The following is a 14937-nucleotide window of genomic DNA, read 5'->3' as shown; positions in this document are numbered from 1 at the left end:
GCCCGCCCCACAGCGCCCCCTGCAGCCGCGGGGGGATCACCGCAGCTGCCCCGCCCACTGGGAGCCACCAGCGCCCCTGCTGGCTGTGCCCGGAACTGCCCCAAAGGGGAAAGTGCCGCGCTCAGGGAAGCTGTTCCTGGGTTCCTGCTCCTGTTTATTATTAATGCTGGGGTCGGTGTTTGTTTGCCTGGTTATACAGACCAGAACTGTTATCCTATCCCCGTAATGCTGGCTAAAAACCCCTTAATTTTATAAATTTTAACAATTCGGAGGGAGGGGGTTTGAATTCCGCATTCCAAGGGAGGCTCCGGCTTTCCCTGGCACGCACCTGGCTTTCAAACTGAGACAACGGCATTCCCTGAGCTGGTTATGGTGTAAAAGTTGCTTATAATGTAAAAGTTTGTTATACTAGAAAAGTTAATTATAACATAAAAGTCAGTTATAAGAGTTATAATATAAAAGCATTTCAGCGTTGCGCAGTCTCTACTTTAATATTTCGCTAAGGCCTGGGGTATAAAATGGATTTATTACGGTGCCATTGCTGTCGGCCATACGGTGCACACATAAACTGAGAGATGATGTCATGCCGAAAAGCCGCCGAGAGGAATTATAAATTGCACCGTATCAAAATCCTTGTCATCAATAACAACGTGCAAAAGGTGACGCATGAATGCGAAAGGCGATATTGAATTGTCATTGATATTGTCATTTCTAACCCGGGTCTGCTGCTTGTCCTGCAAGGCACCAAAGGGGCTCATCCACGCCCTACCCCCATGTCCCTGTGAGTCCCCTGAGTGTCCCCAAGTGTCCCCAGTGACGTCTGCCCAGGAATTCCCATCAGCATTTGGGACAGTTTCAATCGAAATTCCCGGAAAATTCCCCAAATTTGTCTCAAATACCGTGCAGGGAGGGGGGAGAGGATCCGTGACACCAGCGATGTCCCCAGTGGCGTCACCACCCCGATGACGGGACGTCGCTGTGCCCGCAGCAGCCTCGGGATGTCCTCGATGGCTCTTTGGCACCGCTCGGCCACCGGGGCCATCGTGTGTCGAGTTTTCGGGGTGTCCTCACTGAAGACAACGGCGATGGGCAGTTGGAAAAGCAAAGTCATTTATTGCACGATTAATCAGCCTCATGGAGGCCGAGGTCGTCACAGACTGAGCCAGTGAAGTCCCCGTGTCCCCAGCAGGAGCGGTGGCATCTTATCACAGCAGTGTGCAGGAAGCCTTCTAACAGAAAGTTTCACGAAGAACATCAAGAACATAAAGTTTCTGATACATTCTCACATGAGGCCAGCGTGTAATGAGCCCCATGAAGATGCATCAAGCCTGAGGGTCGGCCTGCAACCTCCCAGAGTGGCTTCATAACATTTGCCAGGCGGCTCTTCAAGTGCGTTTGGTAACGTAAAGGTTTTAACAAAGAAAGGTTTTAACAAAAGATAAAACATTTTACAAACGATAAAATGACAAACAACACAGAAACAAAAGGCGAGCACAGGTGTCAGAGAAGCCTCTGACCCCTGGCCAGGACACATTAAAAAGCGCCTGAGCACCTCTGAGCTCATTCTCAAGTATAGGATGATTAAGGAGGGACAATTTGCCTTGCTGCCAATAGCAGCAGCCACAGGCCCTGAGAAACATCTCCAAAGCCCAACCAGTGCCCCTGTGCTGGCACTGGGCTGATGTCCATGAGAAGGGCACACAACTTTCCAGCTTGGCTTCCTTCTAAGTTCAAAGGTAAACTGAAACTTTTTTACTTAAATAGAATCATTTGCTTGGGTGTGGAAATGCATTCCCACAAGTTTCTGAGTCCCAAGCAGAAGCAGCAGCAGCGGCAGCACCTGTAGTCTGTGTCCCCTGAGTCTTATCAGTGTGCATATATTTATATATACATATAGATATCTACTGTCTTATCAGTAGCAGCCGCAGAAACAACAACAGTGGCATTTGTGATTGGTCTTCCCTGAGCTTTAAAGCAGCACATTTTATTCTACTGGTTTCTACCAATCAGGTAGAAACACGAGTCCAGTATTGCCTTGTTGGGCCTGGCCTAAGCTAAGATTGATGTGCGACAATATTTGCAATTTCTTACACAAATTCTGCACATGTCGCCCTGTCTGTTCTGTCTGGGCATGTTTCAGCAGGGCTACATTATTTTTGTTAGGATTAGAATTAAACCAACCTTGCAGAAGGCAATGTCATTTGAACTTTAAACTAGACCTTAGGTCTTTTTCTTGCTAACTGATTTCGTCTCTTATTTGCTAAGGCACTTAAGAACCCTCTATTTATTTAAAACTAAACTTGCATTTGTACCTCATGTCCGTGTGGACTGACGTGTGACTGAACTAAAGAAGTATGATTACACCAATTAATCTCATTTTTCTATAGAAAGTGGTAAGGACAAACATCCTTGACCAAAAATTGATCTTTCCCTGTACAGTTTAATTTGGCATGAAAACATCATGTTTACAGAACCAAAAGTCTTCGGTACTTCAGGTTCACGAGATGCCGCGGGAAGGTGAGGAACCCACCAGTTCCATGCATCTACCGGGGACCAGAAATCCCATGTGGATGATCCTGCAATTGTACCTTGAATGGCTCTGTCAGTTTTCTCTGGAGCTGGCCGAGCATCCACTGGCACACCAACCAGACAGGTGGGAAATGGCTTTTCTGGGTTGTATTGGACAGACATACGGTATCTGAACCTGATGCACTGGCTAAAGTCACCCAGACGTTTGTTTTAGGTTGACTGAGTGGCAAATTTGCATCACTAAAAGCAAGTAAATTACTAAAAGCAAGTAAATTACTAAAAGCAAGCACGCAAAAAAACGTAACATTTGATTGAACCCCAGATTTCCCTTAAACTATTCTCTAACAAAGGGATTCAACAACACCACTGATCCCCAAGTGTTGGTCTTTGGTTGATCGACAGGTAAGGTTGCGTTGATGAAGGCAAACAAAATAAGATATAAACACGATCCCTGATTTAACTTAATGCTTTTTGATTTAAGGCACTTCCTTTTTCATTTTTAATTTCCAGGCACATCTTTCAGCACGTTCCCTTTTTTGGTTCATCCACAAATTTCACCCGGGACCGGCCAGATATAAGGCACTGAATTATTTTGTTTGCATTCAACTCTCCAAATTTGAATCTCTTTTGATTCTCTCAAAAATTCCCTCCTCCATTCCTCCCGAAGAATGGGAAGATGGGGGCTGCTTTCTTCACCGTGACCCACTGCAACGAAAAATCCAACGGCCTTGTGCTTTGTTTGGGATTCTAGATCACACCACGATGTTCACCACGCTTGTGCCAACAGAGCTCTACGATACCAACGATTCCCACACCTTTTACACGAACACAAACCCCAGGGTTGACAGTTCTTGCACGTGGGACAGAAGATGTCTGCCATCAGCTACAGTCTCCGTGCAGCTCACGTCTGCGTGCTGCTTCTCTGCTCTTGGAGCTGTCAGCGTGTTCCTGTGCTTGATTTGGCTCCACGTTCTCCGCTGGAATCCACCCGGGCCCTGGACCTGCACAAACACAACACTTCTTCACCTTCAATTCATGTGTTTGGGTGGTTTCTTTGATTGGGTAATAAAGCCCACATTGTGGACCATGGGGTCATTGAGTCAAAAATAGAAATAATTTGAGTGTCATTTTCTCATTGGATGATTTGTCCTTGAAAAGCACAGGTAGAGATAGAGAGAGACTCTCCATTTTGTGCTTAGCTAGTTAGTGTACAGAACTCACGGCTTGTGAGGCTGTAATGCAGATAAGAATGAATAAAATCCTGAGCCCGAACACCAAAACTGCGTCTCCCGTGCTCCAATCCTGGCGCTGGCAGAGGCTGAAAAGAAGCCGGCACCTCGACACGGCTGCTCCCCGCGGCAGGCTCACGCCGATGGTGGGGGTGCTGAAAGCCTCTTTGGCCGCGCTCCGGGGCCACCCGCCCCCATGGCTGGTGACTCCTGCTCTGGGGGGTCACAGGGACCCCCGCCGGCGGCACCCCGGGGCCGCGCACCTCCGGGGCCGGCCGCAGCCGCGGCACCTCCGCCGCCGGTGTTCCGGGGCCGCCCGACCCTGCAGCGGGCACGGCGGCCAGAGATGGCGCTGTAGATGGAGGCTGAGTCTCGGTGGTTACAAAATGGCGCCGGCGGCAGTGCGCATGCTCCGTGTGGGGCGCCGCCATCTTGTTGCGCGGAAAATCACAGGGAGCGGCCATTTTGTTGTACGGAAGGTCTTTGCAGGGAGCCGCCATTTTTCTGTGCGGGCGGCTGTGCCGCACATGCGCAGTAGCGCTGCAGGAAGTTGTTGAAATTCCCGCGGTGTTCAAACCCGTTTCGTTCAGGAGGGCTGCTGTTCGGAGTGGGCAGCCCGCTGTCAGCTCCGGGGGGGTCGCTACGAGCCCAGGTAAGTTACGGGAGGATTGAAGGGGCCCCTCACGGGTTCACTGGGAACGGGCGTGGGGCTGTTCTCGGGTTCGGCGGGGTCGGAGCCGGCTGCAGGTCGTTTGCATCTCTTTGTGGTAAAACCATCCAGTGGTACCTTTGCAATGGTTCTCCTCTGTTGATGGCTGGAACCGAAAAGGCAAATCGAGGAGCATCCTCTGGATGCAGCGAAAAAACAAACTTTTAAGTCAATGACAACAAGAGGCCAGTCTCTTGGAATCACTGAGAGAGAAGGAAATCCAGGTTGTAAATGCCTCACGTCTTCTATCACTTGGTTGATCATCCTCAAGTCATGAAGCAATCTCCAGGAATCAGAGAAGTCTTCTTCTGAATGACAAACACCGGGGAATCCCAGGAGCTGTGTGTGGGTTTGATGTGGCCATTTTGTAGCTGTTCCCTCACTAATTTTTTGAGGGCTTTCAAGAGGCCACAGATCTATCCAAACAGGCTGATTGGTTTTCCACGATAACGGAATAACGGGAACTTAATGATGAGTGGCAGGCGTCGCTGTGGTTTCCATTACGAATCCAATTCCATCTTTGCTCTCCACTGGAACATCACGTCTCTCCCCCACACTGTTGAGTTATCCCACACCACGTAGGGCCGGATGTCTGCTGTCTTTCCTTCGGGACCCGTGACAGTAATCTCGGATTTACTTTGCTTACACTCCGTAGCTCCTCCAAACCCCGTGAGGAGACACTCGGGCGGCCCCAGATTCCAATCGCTCGGCCAATGTCCATGAGAAATCGCGGTGACATCCGCCCCTGTGTCCAGCATGCCTGTGATCTGGACTGTTTCACCAGACTCCATGTGTGTCAGACTGCACTCCAGCTCCGGCTGTTCCTTGGTGATTTGTTTCACCCAGCGGTCATTAGGCACCGGGTTAAAGCCCTCACAAGGTATTTCTCGGTATCCAGCTCGCTCATTTCTATTCATTGGCAGTGCAATAGCAATAGCTATTGGTGTTTTTGGTTCAATTACTAGTGGAGCCTCATGAAAAAGAGCTAAAACCTTCAGCTCTTCGTCACAATTTGCTGAAACAACAGCTGGAATAACTGAAAGTCCAAGGGTTTTATTACTGTCCTTGCCTATAATTAGAAAGTCTTGTCTATGTTTTGAAATACCAGTTACTCCTATGTGAATGCATTCACGGCAAGTGTCTTTTATAAAACGTACCAATTTGGACGTTGCCAGTTCACACCGTGTCCCTGGGGGTAATACATCGGGGTGTTTTGGGAGACGGCTGGCGGTTTCACAAACTGCACCTGGCTCGGGTTTTCCCCAGGTACCCTCAGGTTGTTCAGGTGTTCCTGCCATTGAGCTGCTGTTACTTGTTTCACCACACGATGGCGCTGTGCGCTGTTTTTTGCACGGCATCGGGGTGTCCTCGATGGCTTCTTGTCGCCGCTTGGCCACCGAGCGGCCACCGGGGTCACCAGGGCTACTGGGGCCACCAGGGCTATTGGGGCCATCAGAGCTAACGGTGCCACTAGGGCTACTGGGGCCACAAGGGCCATCAGAGCCAGCAGGGCTAACTGGCCCACTAGAGTCACCAGGGCCACCAGAGCTGCCAGGGCTAATGGAGCTGCCAAAGGGACTCAAAAGGAGATCGTGGATGTCCCCAAGTGTCCCAAGGAGGTGATCCCTGGCCAGGCGGGCGCTGCCCTCCCACAGCCACTCGAACTTGTTCACCTCATCCACCAAGATCCTGGGGACATTGCAGGACACTTCCTGTGTCCGCTTCAGGGCGTCCTCAATGCTCTTGAGACACTCTTGCAGCTTCCTGGGGAGCTCGCTGGCTGTCACACACACACCCACAAAGCGCACCAGCAGCCCCAGGGCGTCCTTGACCCGCCATCCCCTCCTGGGCCCTTCCCTGGTCCCAGTCGCCACTGCCGAGATCCAGGTCATCCACAGGAGCCACAATGAAGCCATCAGGTTGTCCCTAGCTGTCCTGCAGTTGGCGGGCCTGTCCCGTAGGTCCCAGACCGGGTCGGTTTTGGGGATCTCCACATGGAAGGTGACGTAGATCTCCTCGGCCTTGTCAGCCAAGCAGACCCAGCTCTTGTAGAGCACGTCCACCCGCTCCTGCCAGGCGCTGACCGCGGCTCTCACATCAGCCCAGGTGTCCCCCGTGGTAGCCAGGGCCTGGCTCAGGGAGGTGACACCGCGCTGGCCCAGGGAGGTAACGTTGCCATGGTCCAGGGTGTCACGGAGGCGCCGGCTGAACGTCCTCAGCTCTTCGTGCAGGGACCCTGGGTACAAGGCCAGCAGCATGTCCCCGTCCGGCCCGGCCATGGTGGCCGCCAGCTCGCCCAGGACGGCCACCACGGACACCAGCGCATCCAGCACCTCGGGAGGACAGAGCTAGGGAGGGAACAGGGGAGGTGGCATTGACCTCTTGGCAGTTGTGGCCTCCTGGGGTGGCCCCTGTGCCCGCTCGGGGTCCCCTTTGTCCCCTCCCTGAAGGGCTCAGCTGTCCCCTCTGTCCCTTGGTCAGCCCCTCATCCCCTCCGCCACCTCCTGCAACCGCCTGCTCTCCCCCTTTGCCCCCAATCCCCCCAGGACCCTCCAAACTCCAGCTGGGACCCCCAAACCTCTCCAGGACCCTCCAAACCCCACCTGGGACCCCCCCCAAAACTCCCCCAGGACCCCCACATCCCCCCCCCAGGACTCCCCAAAACCCTCCCCAGGAGCCCCCAACCCCCTCCAAGACCCTCCAGACTCCACCTGGGGAGCCCCAAAGACCCGCCAAGACCCTCATTTCGCCCCCAGGACCCCCCAAGCCCCCTCTGAACACTCCAAGCCTCCCAGGACCCTCCAAACCCCACCTGGGATTGCCCAACCCCCCCCCAGGACTCTCCAACCCCTTCCCAGGACCCCCTGCCACCCCTCTCATGCCCTCTGCCATACCCCGTGTCCCCTTCCCCCGTCCCCTACCGTCATCATGCGCCAGAATTGTACCAACGTGCGGTCATCCCGTGAGAACGGGCCGAGGAAGCCGCCGGGACTCTCCCGGAAGCCGAACATGCCCGGAGCGGCCCCGGGGGGACGGGCCCGGAGCGGCCCCGGGGGGACGGGCCCGGAGCGGCACCCGGTGACAGAGCCGGGGGGACGGGCCCGGAGCGGCACCCGGTGACGGCCCCGGGGGGACGGGCCCGGAGCGGCACCCGGTGACAGCCCCGGGGAAACGGGCCCGGAGCGGCACCCGGTGACAGAGCCGGAAATGGCGCCGCCGCCGCCGCCAAGAGCGCCGCCGTGTGACGTCACGCGCAGCCACGCCCCCTCCGCTCCCGCCGCCGCGCCGCCCGGCAGGACACGCCCACCGCGGGCAGGGCCGGGGGCACGTGACCGTCACCAGGGACAGGGCGGTGCCACCGGTGCCACCCCAGTGTCACCTCCCAGTGTCCCCAGTGTCACCTCCCAGTGCCCCCAGTGCCACCGGTGCCACCCCAGTGTCACCTCCCAGTGCCTCCAGTGTCACCTCCCAGTGCCCCCAGTGCCACCGGTGCCACCCCAGTGTCACCCCCCAGTGTCCCCAGTGTCACCTCCCAGTGCCCCCAGTGCCACCGGTGCCACCCCAGTGTCACCTCCCTGTGCCCCCAAGTGTCCCCAGTCCCATCCCAGTGTCACCTCCCAGTGTCCCCAGTGCCACCTCCCTGTGCTCTCAGTGTCCCCAGTGCCACCGCTCCCATCCCAATGTCACCTCCCAGTGTCCCCAGTGTCACCGCTCCACCCCAGTGTCACCTCCCTGTGCCCCCAGTGTCACCTCCCAGTGTCCCCAGTGCCACCGCTCCACCCCAGTGTCACCTCCCTGTGTCCCCAGTGCCACCGGTGCCACCCCAGTGTCACCTCCCTGTGTCCCCAGTGTCACCTCCCTGTGTCCCCAGTGCCACCGCTCCATCCCAGTGTCACCTCCCTGTGCCCCCAGTGTCACCTCCCTGTGTCCCCAGTGTCACCGCTCCACCCCAGTGTCACCTCCCAGTGTCCCCAGTGCCACCGCTCCCATCCCAGTGTCACCTCCCTGTGCCCCCAGTGTCACCTCCCTGTGTCCCCAGTGTCACCGCTCCACCCCAGTGTCACCTCCCAGTGTCCCCAGTGCCACCGCTCCCATCCCAGTGTCCCCTCCCAGTGCCCCCAGTGTCCCCAGTCCCATCCCAGTGTCCCCAATGTCCCATCCCAGTGTCCCATCCCAGTGCCCCCAGTCTCCCCAGTCCCATCCCAGTCCCCTCCCAGTGTCCCCAGTGTGACCAGTCCCATCCCAGTGTCCCCAGTCCCATCCCAGTGTCCCCTCCCTGTGTCCCCAGTGTCCCCTCCCAGTGTCCCCAGTGTGACCAGTCCCCTCCCAGTGTCCCCAGTGTGACCAGTCCCATCCCAGTGTCCCCAGTCCCATCCCAGTGACCCATCCCTGTGTCCCCAGTGTCCCCTCCCAGTGTCCCCAGTGTCCCCTCCCAGTGTCCCCAGTGTTTTGGGAAGGTCCCGGGGGGGGTTGGGCTCTCCTGGGGGGATTTTGGGGGGTCCCAGGTGAGAATTCCAAAGGATTTGGGGTTTCCCAGGTGGGCTCGCGGGGCCCGAGGGGGGCGGGGCCTGCTGAGTGGGGGGTGTCCCATGGGTGGGGGAGGGGCGGTGAGTGGGGAGGGGCAGGAAAATTGGGGGGAGGGGTCAGGATGAACCCTCAGGGTTTGACCACGCCTCCCCTAAAGCCCCGCCCTGTGATTCCAGCCCCGCCCCTTCCTCCCGGACACGCCCACCCTGTTGAGCCGCACCTTTCGATTCCAGTTCCGCGTTCTGGCCACGCCCCCTCCCAAGGCCCCGCCCCAAGAGGAGCCTTGGCCACGCCCCCGGGTGGATTTTTATCCATTTTTCTCAACCAAAAATCGCCACAAATTGACCCAAAAATACAAACCCGGAGGGGGGAGGGGCGGGGGGGTCACAGACACACCTGTGATGTCATAGAGGGGAGGGGCCAGATGGGGTTTGGGGAGTTCCAGGTGAGTTTTGGGGGGATCCAGGTGGTTTTGGGGGTCCCGGGTGGGGTTTGGGGAGTTCCAGGTGGGTTTTGGGTGGGTTCAGGTGGTTTCTGGGGGCTCCAGGTGTTTTTTTGGGTATCCGAGTGTCTTTGGAGGGATCCAAGTGTCCATGAGGAGACTCCAGGTGGATTTTGGGGATCCAGGTGTCCTTGGGGGGGTTTCAGGTGTCCCAGGGGTGATCCAGGTGTCGCTGAGGGGGGTCCTGGTGGGTTCTGGGGAGGATCCAGGTGTTCCTGAGTGGGCCCAGGTGGGTTTTGGGGGCATCCAGGTGCTTTTCAGGGGGATCCAGGTGTTTTGGGGGGAGATCCAGGTGACTTTGGGGGGATCCAGGTGGGAGGGATCCAGGTCTGGGTGGGATGCGGTTATCCAGGTGTGATGTCACTTAGGCATGACGTCATCCACCTACCCAGGTGTAACATCACCTGTCCCCACCCCTCCCATCCTGCCCAGGTGTGACGTCACCCCCGCCAGGTGTGATGTCATCCAGGTGTGTGACCTCCAGGGTCACCTGGGTGTGACGTCACCCTCGTAGCGAGCTGTGCCCTCCCCCCCACCTCCCCACCCACCCCAGGTGCGACGTCACCAACCCCACCAGGTGTGATTTCACCTGCCCAGGTGTGACACCGCCTGTGCCCAGGTGTGACATCACGCACCCAGGTGTGACAGGTGTGCCCAGTGTCATTCTGTCCCTGTCCCTTCCCCCCTGTCCCGTTCCCCGGTGCCCGACAAAGCTGTCCCTGCACCTGCCCAGGTGTGACCTCACCTGTGCCCAGGTGTCACAGGTGTGACCTCACCTGTGCCCAGGTGTCACTGTGTCCCTGTCCCCTGCCCCCTCCCCCGTGTCCCTGTCCCCGCACAGGTGCCCCGGTGCCTGACAAAGCTGTCCCTGCACCTGCCCAGGTGTGACCTCACCTGTGCCCAGGTGTCACTGTGTCCCTGTCCCCTGTCCCCTCCCCCGTGTCCCCGTCCCCGCACAGGTGCCCCGGTGCCTGACAAAGCTGTCCCTGCACGCACCCAGGTGTGACCTCACCTGTGCCCAGGTGTCACTGTGTCCCTGTCCCCTGTCCCCTCCCCCGTGTCCCCGTCCCCGCACAGGTGCCCCGGTGCCTGACAAAGCTGTCCCTCCACATGAAGCGGCGCTCGCAGGCCGGGCAGGTGTAGGGCCGCAGCCCCGTGTGCGTTTTCATGTGCTCGCTCAGGTGATGTTTCATCTTGAAGCGCTTGCGGCACTCGGGGCAGGTGAAGGGCCGCAGGTCCAGGTGCATGTTGACGTGGCGCTGGCGCATGCTGCGGTGCGAGAACGCCTTCCCGCAGTGGCACACGAACAGCCGCGGGCCCTCGGCGGAGCCGCACCAGCTCACCTGGTCCGCAGGTGAGGGCTCGGCCCCGCCCCCTCGCGGGGCCCGGGGGGGTCTCCTGGGGGTCCCGGGCGGGATTCCCCCGGTTCCGCTCGAAATTCCTTCGTTTTCGTGTGAAACTCCGCCGCTCCCGCGCAAAGTTCCCTCGTTTTCGTCCGGAACTCTGCCAGTTCCGGGCGAAATCCCCTCGTTTTCCTGCAAAATCCCCTCGCTTCCGGGCAAAATCCCGCCACTTCTGGGGAAAATTCCCGCGTTTTCATGCGAAATTCGGCCGGTTCCGGGTAAAATTCCCGCGTTTTCTTCTGAAATTCTGCCGGTTCCGTGCAAAATTCCCACGTTTTTGTGTGAAGTTCTGCCGGTTCTGGGTAAAATTCCTGCATTTTCGTGTGAAATTCTGCCGGCTCCGGTCACAATTCCCACGTTTTCGTATGAAATTCCACCGGTTCCGGTCAAAATTCCCTCGGCCTCACGCGAAATTTTGCTGGTTCTGTACAAAATTTTCTCGTTTCCGTGCAAAGTTCCACCGGTTCCGGCCAAAATTCCCTCGTTTTCGCGCGAAATTCCGCCAGTTCTGGGGAAAATTCCCGCATTTTCACGTGAAATTCCGCCCGTTCCGGCCAAAATTCCCTCGTTTTCGTGCGAAATCCTGCCGGTTCTGTGCAGGATCCCCTCGGTTCCGTGCGAGACTCCTCCAACTCCTTCGCCCCCACGCGAAATCCCAGCAGTTCCGCCCAAAATTCCCTCGTTTCCGTGCGAGGTCCCGTGGATCCCCTCGCTGCCCCAGGTGCCCCGGCTGCTCCCGGGCTCCATTCCCGGATTTTCCTGACCCTTCCCAAGTCCCATTCCCAGATTTTCCCAGCCCTTCCCAGCCCCCATTCCCGATTTTCCCATTCCCGAATTTCCCATTCCCGGGTTTCCCATTCCCGGGTTTCCCATTCCCGGATTTTCCCGGCCCCTCCCGGAGCCCCCCGGGTTCCCCCCCTCATTCCCGCCGGGAATCCTCTCATCCTCCCGGGGCTCCTCCTCATCCTCCTCGCAGGTGAGCACCAGGTCCTCCTGCAGCCACTCCCGCTTGACCAAAACCCCGAAGTTTCGGGGCAAAACCCCTTCATCCTCCTCCTCCTCCTCCTCCTCCTCGCTCCCCATCTTTGGGAACTTTTCCTCCTCTTCCTCGCTGCCCAGTTTTGGGAATTTTTCCTCCTCCTCGCTGCCCAGTTTGGGGAATTTTGGGGCCGGCGCGAGGCAGTTGGTGCTGCTGGGGGATTGGCCGTCGCTGGAGCGCGGCCGCGAGGAGGACGACGATGAAGACGAGGATGACGATGACGACGAAGGAGCCGCCCGGAACTCCCGCAGCAGCTCGGCGCACTTGTCCACGATGTGCCACATCTGCAGCACGCTGCCCACCGTCAGGAAATTCACCACGTCCCCCGGGGCCATGGAGAGGCGCCCGGTGTAGGCGCAGCCCAGCACCAGCGCGAAGGCCGCGGGGTCCATCACGCTGGGCAGCTCGATGGAGTCCAGGTTCTTCAGGAGCAGCTGGTCGTGGAAGAAAGGAGAGGAGGCGGCCAGGACGGCGCGGTGGGCGCGGAATTCCCGGCCCTGCACTCGGATGGAGACGTCGCAGAGCTTCCCCTCCAGGCGCTGCCGGTTCAGGTTGGAGAGCAGCGCCGGCGGCACCTGCGGGAACTCCAGGTGCAGCAGCGAGGAGGAGGAGGACGAGGAGGAGGAAGGGGGGGAGGAAGGGGGGGGGAGGGGGGGGAGCAGGGCCGGGGCATGGCGGAGGAGGGGGAGGGGCTGTGGGGGTAGGGGGAAAAAAAAATTAAAATATTTTTATAAGCCCCCGGGGAACGAGGCAGTTCTGGGCCGAGATCCCCGAGTTCCGGCCCGAATCCCATTGATTCCGGCAAAAAATCCCATCGATTGCAACACAAGTCCCATAATTCTGATCGAAATCCCTTAATCCCTCAATTCCGGCCCAAATCCCATTCATTCCAACACCAATCCCTCAATTCTACCCCAAATCCCCGAGTGCTGCATCGAATCCCCGAGCTCTGCATCGAATCCCTGAGTTCTGCATCGAATCCCCGAGTCCTGCATCGAATCCCTGACTCCTGCATCGAATCTGAGTCCTGCATCGAATCCCCGAGTCCTGCATCGAATCCCCGAGTCCTGCATCGAATCCCTGACTCCTGCATCGAATCCCTGAGTCCTGCATCGAATCCCCGAGTCCTGCATCGAATCCCCGACTCCTGCATCGAATCCCCGAGTCCTGCATCGAATCCCCGACTCCTGCATCGATTCCCCGACTCCTGCATCGAATCCCTGAGTTCCAGCCCAAATCCCGTTAACTGCCACACAAATCCCATAGTTCCGCCCCAAAATCCCATCGATTCCCGTGGAATCCTCCCGTTTTCGAAGCAGCTGAAATCTGATCTTACCTTCCTTATCTCCTCCCTCGACTCCTCCCCTGCAACTCCCGATCAAACCCCACCACCGTGCCGCCGCCGCGGTTCTCTCTCTTTCCGCCTTCTCCTCCCTCGCCGGCTCGGGGCGGGGAGGGAATAAAACCGACTCGTCGTGCTCAACAAACCGGAGATTTGTTTCCTCTGTCTCCCTGCCGGCGGCTGCACCTCGCCGGGCACGGTGATCACTGTGCAGGACCAGGCGAGACCCCCACCTCCCATGGGGGAAAAACGCTTACGGGGAGGGGAGGCACCCAGCGAGGGGACGGCGAGACGAAACTAACATCCACCAGCACAAGTCTTCCCGTTCTTCCTGGGAGGGAGTTCCAGCAAAAACCGCCACGCTGGGGATTTCCGCCGACTCTCCCGACGCGTTTGTCGCGACTTATGGACGGTGAAGCCACTTACGGATGATTTCCACGCGGAGCGTCGGCGCCCTAAATCCTCCCTCCTGTGAACCCCCACGTTTCTCAGCTCCCGTGAAGCCGCCCAGATCTTTCCTTAGCCTTTGCTCCTAGAGCGTGGCACGGAGTGGAGACCGCCAGGATGGCTCGGAGCTGCTGCCGCCTCTCCGTCACCCCTGTCCCCCTTTCCCTGAAGGCAGGAAAAGGTCGGAACCCGTCCAGAGGTGACGCGGGAGCGCTCCCGGCCTCCCGCCGTCCCGTGTCCTCCTTCGCCCCCCTGTCTTTCCACATCCCCCGTTCCCTGCCCGGGAAGGCGGCGGCTGCGCCGTCCCAGGCGCTCCTTCTATAAACGAGCGGGTTTTGAGATCCTCTTGTGTTTTTTTGGGGTTTTTTTTTTGTTTTGAGACACTCGTAACAGCGGTACCAGAGCCGAGGCCGGACACTGAGGAGCGTGGCCCTGGTGAAAGAGGAGATCGCGGAACTGCGCCGTCGGGGAAAGATGAACGAGGGAAAGCTTATACATGTGATTGCTCAGCGAAAGGTTCTGAAAATATAAAACCTGCAACCGAAAGGGAAAACGAAAGCTTCCTTTGAGTTTTGGTTCCTGTAAAACCTCCAAACACCAGCCCGGCCAGCCGAAGGAGAATCCCTTGGGATGGAACGACGCCTTTCTGCTGGCTGAGGGATCCAAAGGTCAATGGAGCCAAACAGAAAAGTCTAGAGAGCGGTTTCCAGAGTTTCAAACACGACACGGGCGGTAACGTGGGAGTTCTTACAGGCTGCGCGCAGATCCTGCGGGATTCCGTGTCCCGTACTGGTTGCTCGCCGCAAATTGGAATATTCGACACAAAAGGAGTCGGGACGCATCGCAACCAAGACCTCGCTCCCTTCGCTCTCAGCTCTTCCCCTCTTGTTCTTTCTCCCTCTCCCTCTGGCATTCAACACGCCTTTCAACCGATTTACACAGGGAGGAGTTGCTCCGAGAGAAAACTCCCCGAGGCAAAAGAAGAGGCGCAGCCAGGTGCTCCAACTCCTCTCCTGGGGCCGCCGTGCTCTCTTTACCCACGAGTAGCCCCAAGTTGGTTTGCCAGCAACTTTTGGGGAAAAAAAATATCTGTGAGCAAAAAAGAAATCAAACCGCCAACAGCAGGAAAGCGCCGGGAGCCGCCATGTTGTCGCGCGGAAGGTTCTTTGAAGGGAGCCGCCATTTTGTGGCACGGAAAAGCGCAGGGAGC

The 14937-nt window shown here is 57.7% G+C and overlaps 2 protein-coding genes across 2 annotated transcripts; both read right to left on the bottom strand.

The window, feature by feature from the left end:
* Positions 1 to 4240: 4240 nt before the first annotated feature.
* LOC136304510 (uncharacterized) lies at positions 4241 to 7478 on the bottom strand. Its single transcript, XM_066208021.1, has 2 exons — positions 7389 to 7478; positions 4241 to 6815 (listed from the first exon to the last, which is right to left on the bottom strand). Exons 1-2 carry the CDS (start codon positions 7476 to 7478, stop codon positions 4968 to 4970), a joined length of 1938 nt encoding a protein of 645 aa, XP_066064118.1. The 3' UTR covers positions 4241 to 4967.
* Positions 7479 to 10521: 3043 nt separating this feature from the next.
* Positions 10522 to 12666, bottom strand: LOC136304522 (zinc finger and BTB domain-containing protein 22-like; the record flags this gene model as incomplete). Its single annotated transcript, XM_066208042.1, has 1 exon — positions 10522 to 12666. A coding segment is annotated over one exon (2145 nt), but the record flags the coding sequence as incomplete, so codon positions are not given.
* Positions 12667 to 14937: the final 2271 nt, after the last annotated feature.

Source organism: Chamaea fasciata, unplaced genomic scaffold, assembly GCF_029207755.1.
Source record: "Chamaea fasciata isolate MVZ Bird 193981 ecotype frontalis unplaced genomic scaffold, bChaFas1.0.hap1 SCAF_104, whole genome shotgun sequence".
NCBI classification, from domain to species: Eukaryota; Metazoa; Chordata; class Aves; order Passeriformes; family Sylviidae; genus Chamaea; species Chamaea fasciata.
The sequence above is the reverse complement of the archived record's forward strand: the minus strand, read 5'-3'. Positions and strand labels throughout refer to the sequence as shown.

What these genes read in the sequence shown, in the direction of transcription:
- LOC136304510 (XM_066208021.1), bottom strand. Translation starts at nt 7,478, where the DNA reads ATGTTCGGCTTCCGGGAGAGTCCCGGCGGCTTCCTCGGCCCGTTCTCA. An exon ending in AATTCTGGCGCATGATGACG is followed by an intron (nt 6,816 to 7,388) that starts GTAGGGGACGGG and finishes TTCCCTCCCTAG; the next exon opens with CTCTGTCCTCCCGAGGTGCT.